A 26,160-nucleotide genomic window follows, 5' to 3' on the forward strand; every position below is an offset into this window, starting at 1 on the left:
AAAGAATTTTGAATTTTCAGATAGAAAATGAAGAATGTTTATAGACTGGAGGCAGACGAGGAGCTGAGAATTGAGGAACTTTCAGATTAATTTTTCTAAAATGGAGCAACTTATTTTTCTTATTACTTTGCTTTTTATTAATTGTATTTTAATGAATTTGTTGTCATTATCAGGTTTATGAATTAGGCTTGTGGTTCTTTCTAGCATATACAATACGTACTCAGATTTATTGCTGTGGAGTAAAAATATTGAACTACAGTTAGTTACTTTTCATATCTTTCTCGACCTAATTTTCATCAGTGATTGGATTAATATGTACAGTTTACAATAACTGGATCCCTGGCCTTGTATACACTTTTCCAAAAGGGTCTAAAGTGATAAAACGACATTGTGATTCATAAATTCTATTTACTTTCAAATCTGACATCTGTAATATTTGGTTTACCATTCAACCATTAGGGACATATAGTTAACTGTTACCATAGCACAGTGAATAAAAGTCATATATTCGAAATGATTAGTTATTCTGTTACCGTTGTAAATGGTAGGGCCCTTCATATTTGTTATTATTGAGTACGTCAATCTGTTTTTCTTTTTAAAATGCTTGGCATTGCAAAATATATTTTGAAGTTTATACTGCCTTTTTCTTAATTCTTTGGTATGCGTAAGTGCCAACAACACATATATGGTAAATGTGCAGTTTTATATGCTGAAGAATTTATTATTATCATGAATAAATCGTTTCAATGTTGTTATATTTACAAACTAAAGAATAAAATCTTGACACACTTCATCTTTGGTTTAAGAACAAATTCGAGATAAGATTTAATTTTCAAAAAAATAATATTTTACAAAAATATTTAATATTTATTAAGTTTAAAGTCAGCTACAATTTTAACAACTCATGAAACCCATGGGCAGACATTTATTGTCGGGATCATTTTCGAAGATAGTTAAAAAGAAGAAAAGGGAATTTTCTGAAAAGTTAAAAATAATCTGGCGGGTCAGGTTGATTGTCCCAAGACGGAGAAGATCAGCGTCGAGCTGATGACCGGTGTGGCGGAGATATTCGGCACCGAGATGGTTCAACACACTAAATATTATTTTGCAGCCGGAGCCAAAATATCAGTATTCACGTACCACGGTTGCACTGTAGAGGTAAATAATTCAATATGAAATTTTGCAAAAAAATTAATTTGTTTGAAATGTATTTTCCAAACCAATAATTTTTTTTGGTGTATATTTATTGATTAAAAAAAGGGATGAGCATTTTGATGAATCAGCTTTTAAGATAAAGAATATCAAAACAAAACTTTTTAACACAGTACATGCTTTTTAAATAAGGACAAGACGGAAAAGATAAAATTCATTGTCAATAATTGATAAAAGACCGGGACATAAATCCTGAATGTGGGAAGGAATTGGACCTCTGAACCATACTGATATGATGCCTCAAGCAATCCCTGTTAAGTATGATTTCATCGCTTCATCGATTGATTGATTGATCGATTGATTGGTTGGTTGATTTATGTAATGTATCCAGGTATCTGGGAACCTGGAGGTGGAACCCTACTCCTCGAAAGAGACGCCAATGATAATCTACCTCAACACCCACGCTGCACTCGAACAGCTCAGACTTAAGGAAATCCTGACGAAATATTTTTTATTTGTGCCTTTTTCAGTTCTAGATATAGGAACAAAAATGGCTTCGCGGTCCTTTATGAATTAAAGTCGTATTAAATTTAAAAATATTTTTAAAAATTGATTTAAAACACATATTAATTTGAAGCTTTAAACGATTTTTTATTTAATACTTTAAATTCATTCAACTTTTATAAATCATGATGGATTTAATTCCGAATCAATGTATTTATATTTAAGAATTGAAATTTTGCGTTTAAGAATTGAGGTTTTGTTTGGAATCAAGGTTTTTGTTCGAGAAAAGAGATTTTTCTTGAGAATTGAGATTTTTGCTGGAGAATTGAGATTTTTAGTTAAGAATTAAGATTTTGTTTGAGAATTGAGATTTCTAGTGAATAAATCAGATTTTTGTTGGAGAATTGAGATTTTTGTTTGAGAAATGAGACTTTTGTTTGAGAATTGAGATTTTGTTTAAGAATTGAGGTTTTTGTTTGAGAATTAAGATTTTGTTTGAGAACTAAGATTTTGTTTAAGAATTGAGGTTTTTGTTTGAGAATTGAGATTTTGTTTGAGAATTGAGATTTTGTTTGAAGATTGAGATTTTGTTTGAGAATTAAGATTTTTGTTTGAGAATTGATGTTTTTGGTCGAGAATCGTGGTTTCGTTTAAGAATTGAGAATTGATATGTCTGCTTTAGAATTGAAATTTATATTTGGTTTGGATAGGCGGAGCAGGATACGGACAGTACTGCACGTGGTCCGATAACCCTCCTCGTGGGGCCGACAGATGTAGGCAAATCTACGGTTTGCAGAATCCTTCTCAACTACGCGGTAAATACAGAGAAAATACACGAAATCGTCCAAGGGTTTATTTTATATTTTATGACTAATTTAGAATCCTATTTGTGATTAAATATGGCTTTATTTTCCCTTTCTACATACGATATAAAAATATTTGATTTATTGATGAATTAACTAGCTGATGATTGATTGATTTATCGATGAGTTGATTGATTTATTGGTTAATTTATTTATCAATTATGAATTGATTTATTTATTGATGAATTGATTGTCTTATTGATGAATTTATCGATTAACTGGTGAATTGATTTATTCATTAAAAAATTTATTCATTGATGAATTGATTTATATATTGATAAATTGTTTGATTTACTGATAAATTGATTGATCAATTTATTTTTTGATTGATTTATTGATGAATTGATTTATTTATTGATAAATTGTTTGATTTACTGATAAATTGATTGATCAATTTATTTTTTGATTGATATATTGATGAATTGATATATTTAGGTCCGGATGGGTCGGCGTCCTATCTATGTTGACCTAGATGTAGGTCAGGGTAGTATATCTGTGCCAGGATCATTTGGTAGAACTTTTAATTTTGGGATTTTGGAAAATATTTGAACAAAATGTTTCTTAGTGACAAGCGGCATGTACAGGCAAGGGATACAATGCTGAAACCTATGTGTTCTGCTTAGTATCATACATATTTAACNATGTTTTATTATTATTAAAGGAGCCCTGCTGGTGGAACGATATGCTGGTATAGAGTAGGAATGTCGTTGATGTTTTATCATTATTAAAGGAGCCCTGTTGGTGGAGCGACATGTTGGTATAGAGTAGGAATGTCGTTGATGTTTTATTATTATTAAAGGAGCCCTGCTGGTGGAGTGACATGTTGGTATAGAGTAGGAATGTTGTTGATGTTTTATTATTATTAAAGGAGCCCTGTTGGTGGAGCGACATGCTGGTATAGAGTAGGAATGTTGTTGATGTTTTAATATTATTTAAGGAGCCCTGTTGGTGGAGCGGCATGCTGGTATAGAGGAGGGTTTCAGTCAAAACTCTCCTCTTGTTTACCACTACGGACACAAGACACCTGGACATAATCTTGTTCTGTTTAACCAACTCGTCTCAAAAATAGGTAATCAAGACGTTAATTTGGTTAGTTCAAAAAACAAACCCTGAATTAGTCGCAAATATCCTCGTATTGTTAACTTAAAAGTATCAAGATCCGAATCCAGGTAGAAAAAATGCTGTATCCGAATATTAGATTTAGGTCATGTTTTGTTAGTTCAAGGAAAGCCGCTGTCAAAGCAATATAAGTTGACCCAATCAGAATTTGATAAGCTTATCGGCGTAAACTTTGGAACAATCCTTGACCCTGTTCCTGTTCAATATTTACAGTTAAAAATTGTAAAAATGACAAGCTATTGATCGTTTTACAAGTTTTTTTTTAAATTTTTATCAGAAATAATTGTCTATTTTTTTAACTCATTTTTTTGGTTGGAAGCAAAAAAAAAAGAGATAAAATTTAAAAAAGGTTCACTATTTATTATATGCCTTTGTTGCAAATACCAGCATAAAAATAATAGAAAATATTCAGACATAGACAAACATAAAAGAGATAATACTTTGTTGTTTTACATTTAGTCATATCATAATTGTCCCCTCAAACAGAATTATTTTAGATAGTTTTACATATTTTTTCCGTTATTAATTTGGACACATGGATTACAATGACTTATTGTTAAAGTTTTTGATGTTTTAAATACTTGAAAAATAATAATAAAACTATAAAGGCGCGTAAACAAAATTAAATATTAATATTTAAAATGAGATTTTTAACAGTATTTTACAACCCTGCATTTTATTTAACAGTATTTTACACCCCTGCAATTTATTTAACAGTATTTTACACCCCTGCAATATATTTTAACAGTATTTTACATCCCTGCAATATATTTTAACAGTATTTTACACGCCTGCAATATATTTTAACAGTATTTTACACCCCTGCAATAAATTTTAATAGTATTTTACACCCCTGCAATATATTTTAAATTACTTGTTTAGCGGATGTAGTGCGAGATCGGTTAGCGGCAAACAAAAAAGCCCAAATTTCAGGTACAAGGGAAATATTGTTATCATTTTTTCATTTAAACGAATTTTAAATTTACAATTAAGTTTTTATATGATGATAATGAAATCAGTAGTATTTTTTTGTCTACACTTAAAAAAAAGTATGATATCGACAACAAGAGATTGAAAAAAGGGAAAAGAATTTTTGAAAAAGTGGAAATTATGAATAATTAAATGTAATATACATATTTAAAGTAATCCTCCATTCAAAGACAGCAATGCCCGATTCACAACAACGGTACCCTTGAAATCTTTATCTGATTAATAATGAAGAAGATATTGTCGTTTTTCTAGAGTGTTCAATTCTCATAAATTCTGTATTTTTTTCCGACAATGAAATGCGCAAGTAACTTGTGTAGAGGTCTCACAATTGTAAATGATCAGTTTTCCAAATTGCTAATTTGAAATGATATCGAGTTTATTCTTTTATCAGACAAAGCTTAAAAGGGTACCGTTGATAATCGGGTATTGCCATCTTTGCATTGAAATTGAATAGGTGTGGTTATAAACACATGCGGCTGGGTGAAGGGAGAGGGATACAACCAAATTAAACACATTGCTCAGGCTTTCGAGGTAAATTAAAGAATATGTCAACCTTAATCAGAAATGAGATTTTAAAAGCTTAAACCCGAGTAAAACCCAAACTCGGGCTTAGATAGAACCTAAGTCAGGATTGGTTCTGATTCGACCAATGAGAGACTGTTTAGAAAGCTTTATCTCTGTAGCAGACAGAATGCCGTCAGATCAGCTGTGACAAGGAGATGTAAATTTCGATAATCAAACTTAATGTAGAAACATTATTTTCATAGTATGTTTATTTTATATATTTAATAAAATTTGACACCACAAATAATTCCGGAGATACAAATATAAAAGATTTTACGAAATTTACGATCATCAGCTGCTGAAGACTCGAGCCTTAAAGAGAGTAAATCCCAAGAGGGTTGGTTTTTACTAAACTCAAGGACATCCAAAACCCGGGTCTTGACTTGAGCTTTACTTGGGTCTAAGCAGACGCAAAGACCGGGTTTTAGTCGGGTTTAAGCTTTTAAAATCTCATCTCTGGTTTAAATAGGTGAATACGAACCTTTTAGAATATATTCCCCTCATTTAAATATTAATCTGATTTTGATAAATTTTAGACTCCAGTCCAAAAGTTTTGTTTTAGGTTGATGTTATCGTAGTATTAGATCAGGAAAGAATATACAACGATTTAGGTAAACTTTATAATTTAAAGAAAGGAAATTTGAAAATATGTAATTATCTAAAATTGTAACTTTTTAGTGCGCGATATGCCCAAGTTTGTGAAGGTAGTCTGGCAACCTAAATCTGGGGGAGTAGTCAGCCACCAGAGAACAGATCTTTGAGATCTCAGGTATACAGGGGGTGGGGAGGTAGGCTTACTTACTTGTTTACTTGAAGAGGAACTTCTAAGGGACCATCTTGATCCAAGGAAGAAGTGTCAGCTTTACTGGTGACCCAGACCATTTCCGAGAACAGAGGTTTGATAGATTACTTCATCAGGGTAGGGGCACTTGGCTCAAATACATGTTTTTAAACTATTTGACATTTCTTGCATTTTTGATGTTTTCAGGTAGTGCATTCCACTGCTGAACTATTCTATTGGAGAAGAAGTGTTTTCTTATATCCAAATTGGGTCTGGAAGCTACTATACAAAGGGACTGTTCACTTGTTCTGGTTACTCTCCTTTCAGTGTCACTATACAGCTCAAACCAAATCTTTCTGTCCACATCATCTATTCCATGTATGATTTTTTAGGTTTGTACAAGATCGGTGTATGTTCTTCTCTCCTCAAGTGTAGTCAGACCAAGTTCTTTTACCCTTGTTAGATAATCGGTTTCTTGTACTCCATTAACCTGTTTTAGAGCTTTTTTCTGGACATTTTCTAACCTTTCAACATCTGAAGTTAACCATGGATTCCAGACTGGAGAGGAGAACTCAAGATGAGGTCTTACATATGTCTTGTACAGATTTATGTATGTAGTTCTATCTCTATAGGTGAAAGCTCTCAGGATCTGGTTCTGAACAGCCATAGCTGTGTTTGCTGCTTTCTGACACTGCATACTCGGTTTTAAATTATCATTAATTAGTACTCCAATGTCCTTTTCCTTTGTATCTGATTGGAGTTTTCCCCTCCAATGTGGTATTCATAGCGTGGATTGTGTTTTCCCATGTGAATAATTTTGCATTTACTCACATTGAATTCATCCCCCACTTGACTGACCAGTCATAGAGGTTATTCAGAGCTGTTTGCATTAGAATTTGATCCTAGTCAACCGATCAGAGAACAGATGTTAGAGATCTCAGGTTTACTGATTATTTGCTAATTATCATTAGCAAAAAACGGAAGAATAAACACATGTAACTAGCTAATATTTTAGAGTGAAGCAGTATTTCTATGGACCAACTGGGAACTTGTTCCCTCACAGTTTTGATGTTCCTTTTTCAGATCTTAAGGTAATTAATTTTCAGATCTCAAGGTAAATATATTTTCAGATCTGAAGGTTAATATATTTTCAGATCTCTAAGATAAATATATTTTCAGATCTCAAGGTTAATATATTTTTAGATCTCAAGGAAGTTATATTTTCAGATTTCAAGGTTAATATATTTTCAGATCTCTAAGATAAATATATTTTCAGATCTCAAGGTTAATATATTTTCAGATCTCATGGTTAATATATTTTCAGATCTCAAGGTTAATATATTTACAGATCTCAAGGTTAATATATCTACAGATCTCAAGGTTAATGTATTTTCAGATCTCAAGGTTAATATATTTTCAGATCTCAAGGTCATCATGTTTTAAGATCTCAAGATAGATTACTTGTGAAGTTGTATTATTTTTTTTGCTGGAATCATAGTGGCTGTATAACATCATAATAAATGTATTTTTTGTACAGAATAAAAATCATAATCAACTCGCTTTTCAAAAAAGATCAAAATCCTAAATACAAACCTCAAACCTTAATGTTGGAGCTCAATCAATCCCCGTGTGATTTTATTTGATTTTCTTTGGTCGAATTTGATCTGATCTGATCTGATCTGATCTTGATTTTATTTTTGATTTGACTGGATTAGTTCTTAAATAGTTCTTATGGAAAAGTATTGATTTCTAGCTGAAAAGAGCTAATAATCAAATTAGTTTCATCATGACATAGAACAATTAAAATGTACAGAGCGTCCCATATCATATTAGATTATCTCCAATCTTTAACGCCAAAATACGCACATAATACTCTAAAAATCTAGCATATTCTGCAAAAAAAAATGTTCTATTAGCCTAATTAAATTTTTCAAAATAATTCATTCTTCTTAACTTTTCTGATTTGTCCCACAAATCGTAATTAAGACCCATTAACGTGGTCTAATTTGATGTGGGACACCCTGTATATAAATAAGTGATCACTTCTATCCCTTTTCTTGTTTTTTAACATGTACAAGAGACAAATATTTTTATTCAATTAACGCTTACATTACTGTTTTTAACTTTACTATTTTTATCACGTACACTTTACTTTCGTCGTTCGGATTTTATTAAAAAATAAGATAAAAAGTGGGAACTAACTGGGGTTCTTTCTATTTTACTGCTAAAGAAAAAAAATCAATGATTTTATCCCGGGAAACTAGACAAATTATGATTATTGTATTGTTTACTATTTAGGACAAGATTTACAAGATCGGAGCACCTGAGCTACCAGACTCTTGTCTACCCTTGGGGATGAAAGTTTCAGACAATAAAACAAAAGTAAGAAAATTTTAAAAATATCTTTTTTGAAAAAAAGAATATGCCAGAGATAAGAACTAAAGAAAGGATGTTTTTTTATATAAAAATTTCTTATGTGCAAATACAATAAAGTTTTTTGCATTTTGAAAGGGAAATCAAATGCGTTGAAATTTTGTAGTAGAAAAGAATACTTCATAAATTTTTAATTTATCAGCAGACTTCTTTTTTCTTATTGGGTTTCCTCAGAAATAACGAAAAAATTCAAGAGATAAGAGATAAGAATTAACTCGATAAAACTTTGATGTTACCTTTTTGTTGGAGTCTAAAAAAAGATAATTTCCTCGCTTACTTATAAATAATGACACACCAAATAGGAGAAATTTGTCAACATTACTGTTAAATGAAAAACAGTCTATTTCTGGAGGGAAATAATTATTACAGGGAAGGGAATTTTACAATACTTAGGGCTTCCAGGACCAATTTTTCTTATAAATTGTGACACGGGACGTTAAGTAGCTTATCGTCCCACTGTTGGGGGAATAATAGCTCAGAAATGTTGGTCAAAGTTTGGTTTATTATTTAGTTAGTTGTGATAAACCCGAACCCACGTGACCTGTTAAACCATCTTCTAGCTGTATCATTTTCTGCTGTACCAGAGGATGTTATCACAACAAATGTCGCAGGTCAGATTTTCCTAAATTTAAAACAAATATACCACTGAAAATTAGTATAGCTGTATATGTTTTTTTTGGCCGGGATTTTTACTTTTTATGTTTGTATAAGGTTTAGTTTAATCCCGAACAAAAAGTAAAAATCACAACTAAAACATAATCATAATGCAATACAGTTTTAGTTCTATATGTAGAAATTTATTCAATTCAAGTTTTATAAAAACATGCAATTTTTTATTATGACCCGTGAAATAAAAAGGGAAACCTGCTTTGCCGGTAAAAAATGTCACTGATTTGCCTCGGAACAAATAAGAACCTTTTTATACTCAAGATCATGAAATTATGAGTAGCTCCGGGATAAAAATTCTCTCAAAATTGAATCAGAAATATTTTCATTTTTCATAAAATTTCGTCAAATGTTTATTTCAGGCTTCATTGTGGTGACAGCTGTAAATATGGAAGAAAAGAAACTAACAGTGCTGAGTCCACAACCGAGACCTCTACCGGTAATATTTGAAACTATTACAACGTTTGTTCTCATTTGTTAATTTTAATTTGTCCGTTTTGTACCGCTGATATGTGCCCTAGAGTACAAATAAGTAGCAAATCTGAGCATAAACATACTAGCGTGTGAAGTTAATTATAAGATAATTTCACTAATTCTAAGGGTATGTTTATTGCTTATTATTATAATTAAATGATAATTATTTCAGGATACCCTGCTCCTTCTTTCTGATATTCAATTCGTGGACTCCGCCATGTAACTGGTTTATATGTACTGTTATTGTTTTTATATATTTGTACTGCACTAATTCATATTCACTGATCAGGACTATTTCAGATTAGACAATGTTATTGTTCTGATAGCCCAGTAGTCCTAGTTCCTTGTAGTCTAGGACTAGACAGGATGATTCAGGACAGTAGTCCAGTAGTTCAGGTTAGTAGTCCAGTAGTCCTAGTTCCTGCCTTGTAATCTAGGACTGGTGAGGCAGGATTATTAAAGACAGTAGTCCAGTATTCCAGGTTTGTAGTCCTGAAGTCCTAGTTCATTCCTTACAGTCTAGGACTAGTGAGACAGGATGATTCAGGACACTAGTCCGGTAGTCTAGGTTAGTAGTCCTGTAGTCCTAGATCCTGCCTTGTAGTCTAGGACTAGTTAAACAATATAGGATTCAGGACAGTATTCCAGTAGTCCAGGTTAGTAGTTCAGTAGTCCTAGTTCCTTGTAGTCTAGGACTAGTTAAGTCAAGATTATTCAGGAGAGTATTCCAGTAGACCAGGTTAGTAGTCTAGTAGTCCTAGTTCTTTTTAGTCTAGGACCAGTCGGACAGGATGATTCATGACAGTAGACCAGTGGTCCAGGTTATTAGTCTAGTAGTCCACTTTTTTTTCTTAAACATTTATTTTTATAATTGACATTTTTAGACGGGTTTATGAAACTATATACTGAGATTAACTTGAACCAGTATAGGATTCCTTTCTTTTCAGTAAATCCAACCTAAAGTGTAAAATCTAATATTTCTGGTTTTTGTTTGTGAAGTTCTTTTCTTGACAATTATTTTAAATATTGTTATGTATATTTGACTAGGCCCTGTTGGGAACTCTACTGACCTGGGGGTTAACTGCTGCTGGGGCTGCAACAGCTATATTTATCCGAGGAAACCATAGAATACTTCTTGATATCAGGTCACTAGATAGAATATACTTTAACCATAGAATACTTCTTGATATCAGGTCAATAGATAGAATACACTTTAACCATAGAATACATATTGAAACATACTTCTTGATATCAGGTCAATAGATAGAATACATTTTAACCATAGAATACATATTGAAACATACTTCTTGATATCAGGTCAATAGATAGAATTTAACCATAGAATACATATTGAAACATACTTCTTGATATCAGGTCAATAGATAGAATACACTTTAACCATAGAATACATATTGAAACATACTGCCTGATATCAGGTCAATAGATAGATAGCACTCTTTTGTAAAAAGTAAGAAGAATTTAAAAATATGATAGTTGATCAGTGTTTTTATATTACATTACCACTCTTTTCTTCGTTATACCTTTTATTCAAACCATCAGCAAGCTGGTCAGTGGTCAGTGAGTTTCAATTTTTTTTTCAGTTTAGGGTTTGCTGGTGGAGTGATGTTAGCCGCTAGTTACTGGTCACTTCTCGGTGAATATTTTATTATGATTTCATTACAGGGGCGTATTCAGGAATCCTTCCAAGGGGGGGCTTAAACTTTTTTCATTACAGGGGGGGGGGTTCAGCACCCGTTGGGGCCTGAAATCTCCCTGAAATTCATAGATTTCTTTGGTCCAGGGGGGGCTGAGCCCTCATAGCCCCCCCCCCCTGAATACACCTCTTCAAATGTATCGTATCAGTTTTTTTCCGATACCCTTTTACAATTTGATTTCTTTCTGATAACAAAAATTTAGGATATTCTAATGCAATGCATTACTATGTATTTTAGGTGAATATTATAACCAACCAACACCTGTTGTTTTTGTCAAAAATATTCTTGTTTTGCTGAGATCTTTAATTAATGGCATTGATTATTGCCCCTTGGGGCCCTCAATGCACACTGCTCAGTGCACCTGGGTGGGGGGTTTACGACGGAGTCCATTACAGATTACATTTCTCGATACTTTATTGTAATAATGATAAAATTGAAGGCTTATCCTGACTATTATATGAATTGTAGAACCTGCTCTTGAGATGGCTGGAGGCTTGGAAACCTACGGAGCTGAGGGAGAGTGGGCTTTTGTTCCTGTATCCATAGGTTTTTTTCTAGGTACTTGTTTAAACAAGTCCAAAATAGATCAAACTGGTTCTAACTTAATTAAAACGTTTTTAACCAGTCTAAACCATTCCAAACAGTTCAAACCAGTCCAAACCAGACTAAACCAGTCCACACCAGTCTAAACCAGTTCAAACCAATCCAAACCAATCCAAACCAGTCCTAACTAGTCCAAACCAGTTTAAACCAGTCTAAGCCAGTCCAAACCAGTCATTTCAGATCAAACTGGTTCAAACCCATTCAAACGTGTCCAAACCTGTGCACAACTGTTTAAACATGTTCAAACCGAAATTTAAAAGAGTATCGTTGAACGAAACTCCCGAGCTTCCTTTTTGGGGTCTTAATATTTGTGTAGATTTTGATTTAAGAGATTCGGAAAAAAATGGAGAATATGAAGAAACTAAATAACATATTATTTTATAACAAAAATATCGATATACACAAAACTGTCTAACCCCATACGTTAAACCCGGGTTTTAAAGCTGGTTTTCATAACGATACCCTGTCTTAAGTTTTGGGCTCTGGGAGTATCAAACTGTACACTGTTCAATGTATGTGTTTGTGTACGGAACTCATATATAAATTGATGTACAGGGAATATCATACTGTACACTGCCAGGGGTGTGTTTGTATACGGAGCTGATATATTAATGAATGTACTTGGCCTATCATACTGTACAGTGTACACTGTTCAGGAGGTGTGTTTGTGTACGGAGCTGATATATTAATGGATGTACTGGGAGTATCAAGTCCTGTAGATCTACTGAAGAAGGATGAGAGCAAGGGAGATATATATAATTCTAATCAGGTGGGCAAACTTAATATGTTGTACACTGTACAGTTTATAAGCTGTACACTAGCACCCTTGTACGTAATAATCTTTAGAGCGGCTACAGATCGTTATTTTTTTATCTAGGTATATTAAAAGGAGAATGTGAAGTAATTAATTATATGATTTTGTCCAGGTATATTATGAAGGAGAGGGTGGAGTAATTAATTATATGATTTCATCTAGGTATATTATGAAGGAGAGAGTGGAGTAATTAATTATATGATTTTATCTAGGTATATTATGAAGGAGAGGGTGGAGTAATTAATTGTATGATGCCATCTAGGTATATTATGAAGGAGAGGGTGGAGTAATTAATTATATGATTTAATCTAGGTATATTATGAAGGAGAGGGTGGAGTAATTAATTATATGATTCCATCTAGTTATATTATGAAGGAGAGGGTGGAGTAATTAATTATATGATTTCATCTAGGTATATTATGAAGGAGAGGGTGTAGTAATTAATTATATGATTTAATCTAGGTATATTATGAAGGAGAGGGTGGAGTAATTAATTATATGATTCCATCTAGTTATATTATGAAGAGAGGGTGTAGTAATTAATTATATGATTTCATCTAGGTATATTATGAAGGAGAGGGTGTAGTAATTAATTATATGATTTTATCTAGGTATATTATAAAGGATAGGGTGGAGTAATTAATTATATAATTTCATCTAGGTATATTATGAAGGAGAAGGGGGAGTAAGGAAAAGGATCAAAAGAAAAGGATCTCAGGATAATGAGGAGGGCTGGAGGGAGGAAGATAATGCTGAGGTATAAGTTTAAAATCTAAATAAAATTATTTTAAATCTTTTAATTCAACTTTATGAATTTGGGAGATTATAAGGGAGAATTATTAGTAGCCTGCATTTTTTTACCAAAACAACAATACTTAGAAACATAATTTCAAGTGACTCTCTTTTTTAAAGGGCACATCCAATTCACAACCACAATAGTACTCTTTAAACTTTTGTTTTATATAGGATAAAGGAGATAGTTTTTTTCCCCGGATTTTTTTTTTTTTCGATTGTGGTTTCTCTATTAGTTATTTGCGAATTTATGCCACGGAAACAATGGAGGAAAACTGTCTGAATTAAATACGTGTTAAGTTAGAAACACAAAGATAACGTTCTCATTTTTACTTTAAAAGTTTAAAAGTTACCTTAAAGTGAATCGGACATTTTATTCTCTAAATGAAAGGTCACTTAAAATGTCGTCGTCAGTCTTTTTAATTAACGACTTAATTTGTTCAGGAGAACATAAATCCAGCTCAGTGGAGAAGAATTTTACTTCTTATAGTCGCCATTACAGTGCATAATATACCAGAAGGTTTGTTGNCAAACTGACCGATAAATGATTTTAAAATGGTCAAAATAAATGGGTTATTATTCTTTACATCATCATATTGCATAATTCTTATACAATTTTTAATAATAGTTTTTTGATATTTTTTTTTAATGTTACTTTTACTTGCCTTTTAATGTCAAAAAGTAAATTATTCTTTGCAAGCTTGTCCGTGGGAAAATGTGAATTAGTTAAACCAAATAAATTGAAATGTTCACACACTCAACATAGTGTTTGTCATATTCTGTTTGGCGCTTGATTTCGATATCCTATGTGGACACTTGAATTTGAGGATATTACTAGATATGACCACTACCGGATATTGAAGCGGAGATTTACAACACGAAAGTTCTGACATAGCTTCTGTAAATATTTGAATTATCTAAGGTCTGGCTGTGGGGGTTGGGTTTGGAGCAATCGGCCGAACTAAATCTGCAACTTTTGAAAGGTATTTAACCTCGGCCAGCATTCATATTTTTATGTCTATACATTTTTTGTTTTGCTTAATGGGACTGTCGACTTAATAGAAATGACCTTTTTTAAAATAGTTATATGCTCAATTTACGCCAGGAACCTTTAAACCTTTTATTAAATAGGTATATGCTCAATACACGCCAGAAACCTTTAAACCTTTTATTAAATAGGTATATGTTCAATACACGCCAGGAACCTTTAAACCTTTTATTAAATAATAGTTATATGCTCAATACACGCCAGGAACCTTTAAACCTTTTATTAAATAGTTACATGATCAATTCACGTCAGGAACCTTTAAACCTTTCTCATTAAAATTTAGAGGTATAATAGACTAACTTAGGATCCCATCTTTGCCTGGAAATAATTTTTTTCCTACAAAAGTCGACCCGTACAGTTTATTCATTACCATTATAAAGATATTTTTATTTTCAACTATATTTTGGTATACACTGTACACTGTTCATTGTACTTCTCTACCATTATAAAGATATTTTTATGTTGAATATTTCAGATATATTCTGGTACATTGTACGTACTTCTCTATCATTATAAATACATATATATGATCAATATATAAGTTGTATTCTGGTGTACAGTGTACATTGTACTTCTCTACCATTATAAAGATATTTTTATGTTGAATATTTCAGATATATTCTGGTTCATTGTACGTACTTCTCTATCATTATAAATACATATATATGATCAATATATAAGTTGTATTCTGGTGTACACTGAACACTGTATACTGCATAGTGTACTTCTCGTCCTTTTAAAATAATAAATTTATTTATATAATGAATATTTCAGTGCCCGAAACCTTGCTATTGGAATTGGAATCCAAAACTTCCCTGAGGAAAACAATTATTTTATTTTGAAATAACAACTTTTTTCTAAAGGGACAAAGTTTACAATGGCCCTCCCTTCATTGACTGCCATGTCCGATTCACAACGGTACACTATATACCTTTGTGTGGTCAAGATAAGTGTTTAATTCTGTTAAGGTTTCTCTCAAGACAACTCACAGTCACAATTTATAATTTCAACACTTCATCTGAGACAAAGGTTCAAAGGGTACCGTTAAGAATCGGTTACGCCACTCGTAAACTGGAAGAGCTGGGAACTTTTGATTATCGTCGATTAAAGCTTGATCCACTTTTTTTCTTAAACTCGATTTTAAATATGCTTGTTCTCTTCATGTTATTATAATCTCCAGATTAATTAACCGATAGCGTTTAAAGATATCCCATTCTAAAGTTTTCACTTAAAATCACCTCGATAATTCCTTTAATCTCCTGTTCAACGAAATAACCAACCTTAAATTCCCTCCTTTTTTAATTCCAGGGAGGATAATTACTTATCCTCCCTCTTTACAGGGAGGATAATTACTTATCCTCCCTCTGTGATCCATACAGATTTAATTCAAGATCAAGATCAAGCAATTAAATATTCTTCCATATGCATTAGTAAGAAATAAGAGAATTAAAATCATAATTGATAGTTTTATTGATTTCATTATTATTTTATCCCCCACGGTTGGTTATTTCGTTGAACAGGAGATTAAACGATAAATTACTACTTAACCGGGAGTTTTCATGAGGATAATTAAATTGAGGGGAAAACCACTTAGCCGAGGGCCTCCAAGACCTTTTTGGGGTTCTAAACCTCACGAGCGTACCTCCCTTAATCTCCCGGTTAAGTATTAATTAATAGTTATAAATTAGTTTTCTTTTTTTAATACCAATTCGGGATTTGTAAACTAGGTATATTATTTTTTTCATCAGTAAAAGATATTTCTTTGAAAATTCCAATTAAAAAGCTAACTTTGAAATAATTGTTCTTTCAGGGCTTATCAGTTTCTTTACCTCTCAAGGCGGCTGGTTTCTCTAATGCCAGAGCAATATGGTAAAAAAAATATTATTTTATATTGATTTTACTCATGAATTTATCATTTTATAATAAGGCCAGAAAATAAATGATAATATTTTTTGATTTTAAGAAAATAAAAAATGGACAATTATTCAAAAAACTCATTGCTAAAAACTAATTATGTTTTCTTCACTATAAGGGGTTCTAACTTCCAGGTGCACCCCCCTTCCTTGAAACTGCAATCAAATCATTATATTAAAAAGTTGAAAGCAGAAAGCCATAACAAATATATTTTCTACAAGGTATGGTCAACTCTCAGGATTAGTAGAACCTGTAGCTGGAGTTTTAGGAGCTGCACTTGGTTAGTTATATTCCTATATTCATAACCTTAGAATTTAACTTTAAGACCAGTACTTGGTTAGTTATATTTATATATTCATAACCTTGGAATTCTACTTTAAGACCAGTGCTTGGTTAGTTAAATTCATATATTCATAACCTTGGAATTTAACTTTAAGACCAGTACTTGGTTATTTATATTCATATATTCTTAACCTTGAAATTTAACTTTAAGACCAGTACTTGGTTAGTTATAGTCATATATTCTTAACCTTGGAATTTAACTTTAAGACCAGTACTTGGTTAGTTATATTCATATATTCTTAACCTTGGAATTTAACTTTAAGACCAGTACTTGGTTAGTTATATTCATATATTCTTAACCTTAAGACCAGTACTTGGTTAGTTATATTCATATATGCATAAACTTAGAATTCAACTTTTGGAGCTGCACAAAAGATTAAACGTATGTAGATTCCAAAAAATATACACCAAAAGCCCCCATGGCCCGCATCTTTTTTTATCGCAGAAAAAAAGATATTTGGAGAAATATTTCTGGAGTAAACTTAGTTTCTTTGATTCAAGCAATACTTTTTTTAAAAAATGTTAAGATTAAAATAAATTATACAAATTTTCTAAATTTTATTTGAACTACAAAAATAGGTATCGCTTAAATTAAAGATTAAAAAAGATAAAATGAAATGAAATTTGATTTATTTCTCTAAATATCTTTCTTTTCATGTAAAAAATGTATAAAGTTTTATATACAAGTTTATAAGTCATAATTAGGCACTAATTATGATGATTGATTAATACTTCTCATTTTTGAGAAACCGCTTATGTCTATATATCGAAAAATGTGTAAAAATTAAACACAGGTACATTTTGATATATTGGGCATGGTCATTTATGCGTATCTGCATAGCGGAGGCTCATGGCGTTCAGGGGCTCCCTCCCTCGAGTAGCACTAAGTTTGTTTTCATTCCTCCCACAAACTGCATTATCACTTGTTAACAATTGTTAAATCTTCCTTTGCATTATACTGACTAGATTTTGATTTGATTTGTGTCTCTTCTAGTGACTGTGATAGTTCCTTTACTCCCCTACGCCTTGTCGTTTGCAGCTGGAGCCATGGTTTACGTAGTCGTAGATGATATCATACCAGAGGCACAGTCTCAGTAAGTAGTTGCTAATCTTAATATTCATGGTTTACGTAGTTGTAGATTATATCATACCAGAGGCACAGTCTCAGTAAGTAGTTGCTAATCTTAATATTCATGGTTTACGTAGTTGTAGATTATANTTATCAATTCATTTCCCTTTCATTCATTACTTACCAATCAATTTCCTTTTCATTCATTACTTACAATCTATTTCCCTTTGATTTTGTAGTTGTAGATTATATCATACCAGAGGCACAGTCTCAGTAAGTAGTTGCTAATCTTAATATGCACGTAGTTGGTATTTGTTGAGAATCGTCACTTAAAATTACGTCTGCAATCCCTTTCATTACATTTTTCATTATTTTTATACAATTAATGTATATGAACAAATATTGCATATATTTATTGCATAATTAAAAATTCTTAATATTTCACTTTTTACGTATTTCCATCCGCCTTTTAGGGTCCTTACTGAAAAAAATATGCATAGAATATTGTGTTTAGACTTACCATAGTTACATTTGCTTTTTTGATTTTAGAAAATTATTGCATAAAAACAAAGATTCCTTAAAGATTTATTTATCAAAGAATTAGGCAAGTTACCTTTTACACAAATCAGACATAAGATATTTGTTTTTCTTGTTGATTCTTTAATCAGCTGTTTCCCGATTGGTTTTAAATTGCCAAAATTTTGCAGGGTGACCCATAAATGGAGGGTGGTGAATTTAATACGTTTTTGACGCAAAATTTACTGGCCTCCATGCAGCAATTTTTTGTGATATACTTTATTAACATATATTTTGTAGGGGTAACGGTAAAGCTGCCAGCTGGGGTGTGATGGCTGGATTCATAATAATGATGTCGCTAGATGTCGCGCTTGGATAAAACGAATCCATGTTGTTATTTTTGTTATTTGATTTGGGTAAAATCTATTATATATCTGTTTTCTTACACTTGAGGGCATTGTGTGAAAATACTGTGATACATGTTTATTGTTTATAAACTGAACTACCTTGTCACAAATACGTAATCATTTTTTACTCGCGCATCTTCTTTACCTCCACATTGCACAGTGGGTATATGTTACCCAAAGTCACTTCTTCAGGGTATGTTTCCTTATAAATATAAAAACCCCAGAAGGGGAAAGAAAATATGAAACTCCTGTAAAATACATAATCAATGAAATCTTAAATACTTACAATGTGATTTAGGTCCAAAACTGCCTGCTAAATGTTTGTATGATTTAAAAGCATTTATAATTGTTAAATTTTGTAATGTACTTTTTCGGAACTTAACTAATCAAAATATTAAGATAAAAGTAAATTTCAGAAAAATGCGCAACTAGAAAATGGATGACAGCAACGATTTTGAGGATCCTTTCAGGTATTACTAGTCAGTAAACATTTTTCAAGCACTTTCTGATAGATATACTTTTCTTATGAACTTTGAGTGGAATGAGTGTTGTTTATTGTTCTGGTTCGTTTTTGGCATGTATTTTGTCAGACTCAAAATTTCGAATAGTATTAGAAAAACAGATGTTTTCAAAATTGTTTATTCTTATCATGTGTATTTTATATTCATTTCCCTTTTCATTCATTACTTACCAATACATTTCCCTTTTCATTCATTAATTACCAATTCATTGCCTTTTTCATTCATTACTTATCAATTCATTTCCCTTTCATTCATTACTTACCAATCAATTTCCTTTTCATTCATTACTTACAATCTATTTCCCTTTGATTTTGTACTAAACAATTAATTTCCCCGTTCATTCATTACTTACCAATCCATTTCCCTTATCATTCATTAATTACCAATCAATTTCCTTTTCATTCAGTACTTACCAATCCGTTTTCCTTTTCATTCATTACTTACAATCTATTTCCCTTTGATTTTGTACTAACCAATCCATTTCCCCTTTCATTCATACTAACCCATTTTACTTTGATTTATTACTTACCAACCATTTTCCCTTTTCATTCATTACAGTACTTATTAATTCATATCAATTAAATTTATTACTGTTCAATCCATATTCCTTGATTTATTACGTACCAACCCATTTTACTTTTCATTTATTACTTACCAAACTTTTCACTTTTCATTCATTACTTACCAATCCATTTCCCTTTTTATTCATTACATTACTTATTTATTAATTTCACTTAAATTTATTACTTTTCAATCCATTTTCTTTGATTAGTTACTTAAAAATTCATTTCACATTTCATTCATTACTTACCAATCCATTTTCATCATTTCTTACTAATCCATTTTACTTTGATTCATTACTGTACAATACATTTTCCTAGATTAATTACTTACCAATTCATTTCCCCTTTTATTTATTACTTAGCAATTCATTTCCTTTTTCATTCATTACTTACTAATCCATTTTACTTTGATTAATTTCTTACCAATCCATTTATCTTCTCATTCATTTCTTACCAATTCATTTCCTTTTCCATTCAATACTTACTTTTCCAATTTACTTAGATTAATTACTTTTCAATCCATATTCCTTGATTTATTACTTACCAATCCATTTCCATTCATTACTTACCAATCCATTTCCATTTTCATTCATTGTTTACTAATTCATTTCTGTTTGATTAATATTTCTCGTATACTTTCTCGATACTTTAAATCTCTTAATCAATTATCAATCTTTCTCTAATTGATCAATTTTGCCTTATAGAAAGGTTAACAAATCTCTAATGTTCATCCATCCAAGAATACTGCCTTGTTTAAGTCCTAAAAATGATGCTTGATTTGTATGTACTCTTTTTTAGTTATGTTCCTTTGAAACGGAAGAAAATCAAATCAAAGAGTTCAGTAATTCCACGAAACTCAAAACCAACACAGAAAAAAAATCCAAATCCCAAGAAATCCGCTAAAAAAACGCCGGTTCTCCAGAAGAACAACTTCACCTCTCAAAGCAGGCTAACCCAGACATCACCCATAAAACCTGTTACTAATCCTCGAACTCCAACTAAACAACTATCTATGGACTTATTTACAAACAAGAAAACTAAACCAGTCAGTTCCAATACAAAAGGTATTTTAAACGCACTTAAATACCATAATAAATACGAGTAATGCTGAATTTGTATTTATTTTACATACAAAGTAATTATCAAGGAATAGTTTAAGAGGACTTAACTGTAAGCATAATTTCAAGTGACCCTTCATGCAATGCCCGGTTCACGATGGTACCATTGTAATCCTTCATATCAATAATGTGGAAGATATCGTCGTTTGTCTATGTTTAAACTTGTTTAATTTTGATCATTCCGATTAGCTTCCTGAAGTAGAAAGACGCAAGTCGCTTCAGTAGAGAAACCACAATTAAAATAATCAAAATTATAAACATTGTTAATTAATCCATGCTTGATCAGACAAAGGTGCGATGGTATCGTTGTGAATTGGGCATTGTCATCTTTGCATGAAGGGTCACTTGAAAGTACGCTTACAGTTCCTTGATTTATATTAATTTCTGTTAGGTGGAGTAGGATTAAAAGTGTGTCCTATATGCCAGCTTCCACTTGATCTGTTAGCACCAGAAATGGGTTCTGAGGTACTTTTCAAAATTGAATATCATTCAACATTTTCAAAAATCAGCTAAATTTTTAAGGGAAAATAAATACATTTTTGGATATAAAGTATTAAGACGGATGAAAAAAACTTGCCTGATGTATAATTTTTATCCCCCCCCCCCACCACACATCATCAAAATTACACAGGGAGTGCAGTCGGTAGTTCTTAAAATTATATAACACTGCAGTTTTTTGTTTAGTTTTACAGAATCTTATGTTCAGGTTCACATTTCTTCATGTGTCGAGATATCCCGTGCCGGTGCTACGCCTTGTCCACAGGGTATCCTTTGTAGTTGTAGATCTATCTATCATTATGTACAGTACAGGTAGGATAAAATTCTGCAGTACAATGGATACTCTAGAGGGTTGTTAATCGTTGTGGTTCGTAAACTTTTCATTAAACTTCCAACATTTAAAAACTGTTTTCTTTTAAAGTTTTTTTTATTATTTTGCAATATTTTTATTCTAAGAGAAATTATTTGGCATGGGGCAAGAAAAGCAAACACGTTTATAAAAACAATTTTTAATTTTGTAAAAGTTCTCAGAATCTATGAAACATTTGAAAAAAACTAGTCAACTTATTATTACTAACTGTAAGCCCCAATCTTACATGACATTTCATATGGAAACATAAAAAATGTTCGAGTCTAGCGTTTTGTTCATGTTTTAGTCATGATGAATTGGCCCAACATCGAGATATGCACTTTTTAGAACTTCCTACAGTTATAATAGGTAAGTACGCGTTCTTCAGTTATAAGAGGTAAGTACGCTTCCTAAAGTTATAATAGGTAAGTTCGCTTCCTACAGTCATAATAGAAAAGTACGCTTCCTACAGTTATAATAGGTAAGTACGCTTCCTACAGTTATAATAGGTAAGTACGCTTCCTACAGTTATAAAAGGTAAGTACGCGTCCTACAGTTATAATAGGTAAGTACGCGTCCTACAGTTATAATAGGTAAGTACGCGTCCTACAGTTATAATAGGTAAGTACGCTTCCTACAGGCATAATAGGTAAGTTCGCTTCCTACAGGCATAATAGGTAAGTACGCTTATTATAGGTAATTACGCACCCTACAGTAAGTATGCTTCTACCCGTGCTTAGGATTCGGATCCTAAGCACTGGTAGGAAGCACTGCTGTTGCAGCAAACTGGAACAACAAAAAACTTTTTTAATCTCTAAACCCAAATCTGAACTATTGAAGAAAAAAAATTTAAAATTCGCTTTGTTAAAATTCAAAAAAAAATCATTAAATCTTAATAAATGACCTGGATCCGGATTTGTGTCCGGATCTGGATTCATTTTTTTCCAGTGCGGATCCGCATCAAATAAAATGGATCCTAAGCACTGCTTCCTTCAGTAACAAAAGTATACGCTTCCTACACTTTGTACACTTTTTAAGCAAATTCTCGTTTTCAGAATTTACTGGTTTTATCTTCTATTGGATAAAAACAAAACTGGGTCGTTTCTCGGGTTCCTTCTTTTTGCGACTTTTCGTTATGATTCTGTTCATTTATAGGCGTTGAACATATTGTTTATGAAATGATATTTAATAAGTCTAAGAAACATATACCCGGCCCTGACTCCTGAGTAAATAGAAACCGTATAGAAGCTTGAAGGATACAACATTTATTGATTGATAAATTATCAGATGCCAGCCATGCCAACCCTAAAGAAGGAGAGAGGAATTTAGTTTTGCAAATAACCAGAGATACTTCTAATCTGGACATCAGCAGGACACCAAGGAGAAGAACAGCTAAGGAGCAAGATAAGATCAGGACTGATTTAGAACAGATTGCTCCTCCTGTTTCTAATTCTACTCCTGCCAGACACAGAAGGGTGATCAGTCCTATTGAGGTGAGACATTTTCTGAAATTTAATTTCCCGTAATTTTTCTTACAACTTGTTCTAAACAAATTCAGCGATTTTATTGCAATTTTTTATTATTTTTAAAAAATATTGAAAATTGACCGAGTGATAAGAAAGAAGATGATTATTAGATGCATTATTTTTTTTCTTTAAAACAAAAAGTCGTTTTTTCTCCTTACTGTTTTACATAATTTTAATATTTTTAATTCTGTAAATTGATTGGTGATCGGGTTTTCAAATCGGTTCTCTTGATCATTATCCTTTTCATATCTATTTTTTACTTTAACTAAATACTTTTTTATTCACCCCTAGTAGGGAATTCTTCTATTAGATGATTTGATGTTGATATTCATTTTCCAGAAACGAAAATCTCAGGAATTAAGTATTGTTCCTGAAAGTGATCCTGGAGTTGATAATAGACTAGATAACTCCGAGGACATACTTCGTGGTGGAGAACCTCAAGATCATGTTTCTATGGATAAGTCAGGGCCTTCCTTATTGGGCAGTCAAACTGTTAACAGGTAAATGATAATGATAATATTGACAACGACAACGACAACGACAACGACAACGATGTGTTAGATAAATGAAAAAAATTTTGTGATGTTATTTTTTGGTTGATCCTGAATTGTGTACAAGTATTTATCTGACTTCAGGAGTCGGATAATTTAGATTTAAATACTAATATAAATAATAAATTTCACAATTTTATTCTTATAAAAAAATATTCTAAAAATATCTTTGCTGAGAGGTCAATGATGAAAGATAAAGTTTCACCTCTTATATATTTTGGATTGTTTGTCTATATGTGTCCAATAAATATCAAAAACGGCTGAACCGATCGGGCCCAAATTTTTGTGGCTACTCAAATGACCCCAGGGAAGGTGAGGTTTATTTTGCCCACCGGAAAGAAAATGGACATTTATTATTTTTGAAATTCGGATCGTAAACAAATCAATTTAATTCCAAACAAATCATTCAGATATTACAAACAGTAGTCATCGATTATTTTTCGACGCATTCGTATTTCATAATATTTAAAAAAAAAAATTTAATAATTTTCGCTGGCGCTGGATTTTTGAACATTCCTGGAAAAAATGTAAATGTCGTCTTCATCATAAAAAATCCTCGGAACTTGAATAAATGTTCCCAAAAGTAACGCTCAGATCATGAAAAATACAAAATATTATGAAATATCAACTATTTACGAATGCGTCAAAAAATAATCGATGACTATTGTTTGTAATATCTGAATGATTTGTTTGGAACTAAATTGATTTGTTTACGATCCGAGTTGAATGTTGCATCTTTCTGAATTTGTATGGACACTACGTTCTTCGGTGTGAGTCGTTTTTAACAATTTTCTCCTAATAGACGCAACAGATAGAAGTAAGGTTATTCGCGATCAAAAGCGCTTTTTTATCGCATTAAGTCTATACCCCCTTTCATTTTTCGCGAACACTCCCTTTAAAGAAAATGGTGGCTTAAAGAGCAAAGGTTAACAGTGAAGCGCCCTGTAAGCCTAATTTTATAAATGATGTTTATCTAGGTTTCTGAGAGGCCTGGAAAAGAGCAAAGGTTAACAGTGAAGCGCCCTGTAAGCCTAATTTTATAAATGATGTTTATCTAGGTTTCTGAGAGGCCTGGAAAAGTCGTCTACTGTTGAATCACTTTCCTTGCTTACCAGGTGACCACCAATTTCTAGAGACAAAAAGAAGTTTTTAAAAATAAATTTGTTTATTTCAGGTGTAAGAAACTAATGAGAGAGAGAAAAGATGAAATGGTATCCAGTGATAAATCTTCATTAAACTTATCCTTTCATGATGCAAGCTCTTATGATCCTATCCTTAACGAAATCATTAATGGTGCTATTGAAAATGTAGATCAAGCTGTGACTGAAGAAGAGGCGAATAATCCACAGACTGGAAGATCGGTCGAAAATCTGCCAGGTTCAAATACCAGAAATCCACTAAATAATTCTCATATGTCAACCACCACTCCTCATCGACCCCAACCCCCCCAGGTGCGGAACAGATCCGGAAGTTCAAACATAAGATACTCGGAAACAGAAGTCTTGTGCACGGAAAGCCCATTTGAGGTAAAGAATCGAATATGAAAAATTTTGTTGGATTAAGAATAGTTTTGATAATGTTTTCCTAAGATAAGAGCTGTGAAGGATAGTGAAGAATTGGAACTCTCCTTGGATCTGAATACTAAAGTAAACTGTAAACATCTCAAGGTTGGATCCATTTGTAAATTATATAATTTACCGCCCCTTGACCAACATTACCGACCTATGATTCCCCCCAACAGGTTAGGTAACTTAACGTCCCTTGGCACAGTTATGTAAAATAACCGGCTGCTCTGGATGTTTTGTAGACAAAATTGGTCTTGGAAACCCTTGGTAAAGTAAATTCCCATAACTTCCCTTTAAATTAGTTGTAAATAATTAATACCGCCTTTTGAACAACATTACCAACCTATTATTTCCCTAGCATAGAAAAGTTACTTTACGTCCCTTGGGACTATTAAGTGTTCGTGAAAAAAATAACCAAACCATTGGTTCCCTCGGCCGATTTTCCCACAAAAATTAGTCTTGGGAACCCTTTATGAAGTAAAGTCTCTTAACTTCCTTGTAAGTATTTATAAAAATATATTAAACCAGTTTTATAAAATAAATTATGATGTACTAGCTGGTTATACCGCTGAGAGGTGACCGTGTCCCTGTAGAGGTGACTGCTAAGTATTCAAACCGAACCTCCCCCGCTAAGCAGGCCAAGATAACCTCATACTTCAACATGAATAAAAACAAACCAGACTTCGATAATTCTCAATAGTCC

General features: G+C 32.1%; 3 protein-coding genes across 6 annotated transcripts; all 3 read left to right on the forward strand.

Moving 5' to 3' along the window:
• Positions 1-7: 7 nt before the first annotated feature.
• Positions 8-9,847, forward strand: LOC111701702 (polyribonucleotide 5'-hydroxyl-kinase Clp1). The gene is made up of 15 exons (XM_023473102.1): positions 8-75; positions 1,009-1,158; positions 1,544-1,642; positions 2,367-2,471; positions 2,955-3,030; positions 3,457-3,588; positions 4,521-4,571; positions 5,083-5,159; positions 5,755-5,803; positions 5,871-5,961; positions 6,989-7,064; positions 8,272-8,355; positions 8,918-9,017; positions 9,435-9,511; positions 9,719-9,847. Exons 1-10 carry the CDS (start codon positions 28-30, stop codon positions 5,951-5,953), a joined length of 870 nt encoding a protein of 289 aa, XP_023328870.1. The 5' UTR covers positions 8-27; the 3' UTR covers positions 5,954-5,961; positions 6,989-7,064; positions 8,272-8,355; positions 8,918-9,017; positions 9,435-9,511; positions 9,719-9,847.
• Positions 9,848-10,602: 755 nt separating this feature from the next.
• Positions 10,603-19,187, forward strand: LOC111701703 (zinc transporter ZIP11). 4 transcript variants are annotated; one of them, XM_023473104.1, is made up of 12 exons: positions 10,603-10,691; positions 11,153-11,200; positions 11,730-11,819; positions 12,521-12,633; positions 13,340-13,435; positions 13,915-13,990; positions 14,393-14,453; positions 15,293-15,338; positions 16,329-16,387; positions 16,654-16,712; positions 17,769-17,868; positions 18,660-19,187. In XM_023473104.1, exons 2-12 carry the CDS (start codon positions 11,170-11,172, stop codon positions 18,736-18,738), a joined length of 810 nt encoding a protein of 269 aa, XP_023328872.1. In that variant the 5' UTR covers positions 10,603-10,691; positions 11,153-11,169; the 3' UTR covers positions 18,739-19,187. The 4 variants fall into 4 exon arrangements, with proteins under 4 accessions (XP_023328872.1, XP_023328871.1, XP_023328873.1 ...); XM_023473103.1 differs by lacking the exon at positions 10,603-10,691 and adding an exon at positions 10,720-10,739 and having other exon boundaries at positions 11,148-11,200; XM_023473105.1 differs by lacking the exon at positions 10,603-10,691 and adding an exon at positions 10,721-10,739.
• On the forward strand, positions 19,159-26,157 carry LOC111701699 (uncharacterized). The gene is made up of 11 exons (XM_023473100.1): positions 19,159-19,236; positions 20,649-20,914; positions 21,360-21,433; positions 21,675-21,778; positions 22,123-22,184; positions 23,103-23,308; positions 23,681-23,841; positions 24,951-25,007; positions 25,067-25,418; positions 25,482-25,559; positions 26,014-26,157. The coding sequence occupies exons 1-11, from the start codon at positions 19,202-19,204 to the stop codon at positions 26,155-26,157; spliced, it is 1,539 nt and encodes a 512-aa protein (XP_023328868.1). The 5' UTR covers positions 19,159-19,201.
• Positions 26,158-26,160: the final 3 nt, after the last annotated feature.

Source organism: Eurytemora carolleeae, unplaced genomic scaffold (genome assembly GCF_000591075.1).
Source record: "Eurytemora carolleeae unplaced genomic scaffold, Eaff_2.0 scaffold387, whole genome shotgun sequence".
Classification (NCBI taxonomy): Eukaryota; Metazoa; Arthropoda; class Copepoda; order Calanoida; family Temoridae; genus Eurytemora; species Eurytemora carolleeae.

Excerpts from the sequence above, each read along its gene's own strand:
- LOC111701702 (XM_023473102.1), top strand. The coding sequence starts at position 28 with ATGAAGAATGTTTATAGACTGGAGGCAGACGAGGAGCTGAGAATTGAG. Across the intron at positions 2,472-2,954 it reads GAATCCTTCTCAACTACGCG|GTCCGGATGGGTCGGCGTCC; the intron begins GTAAATACAGAG and ends TGATATATTTAG. Across the intron at positions 4,572-5,082 it reads CAAAAAAGCCCAAATTTCAG|GTGTGGTTATAAACACATGC; the intron begins GTACAAGGGAAA and ends GAAATTGAATAG.
- LOC111701703 (XM_023473104.1), top strand. The coding sequence starts at position 11,170 with ATGTTAGCCGCTAGTTACTGGTCACTTCTCG. Across the intron at positions 12,634-13,339 it reads ATATATATAATTCTAATCAG|GTATATTATGAAGGAGAAGG; the intron begins GTGGGCAAACTT and ends AATTTCATCTAG. Across the intron at positions 14,454-15,292 it reads AAATCTGCAACTTTTGAAAG|TGCCCGAAACCTTGCTATTG; the intron begins GTATTTAACCTC and ends TGAATATTTCAG.
- LOC111701699 (XM_023473100.1), top strand. The coding sequence starts at position 19,202 with ATGGATGACAGCAACGATTTTGAGGATCCTTTCAG. Across the intron at positions 20,915-21,359 it reads AGTCAGTTCCAATACAAAAG|GTGGAGTAGGATTAAAAGTG; the intron begins GTATTTTAAACG and ends AATTTCTGTTAG. Across the intron at positions 23,309-23,680 it reads GGGTGATCAGTCCTATTGAG|AAACGAAAATCTCAGGAATT; the intron begins GTGAGACATTTT and ends TTCATTTTCCAG.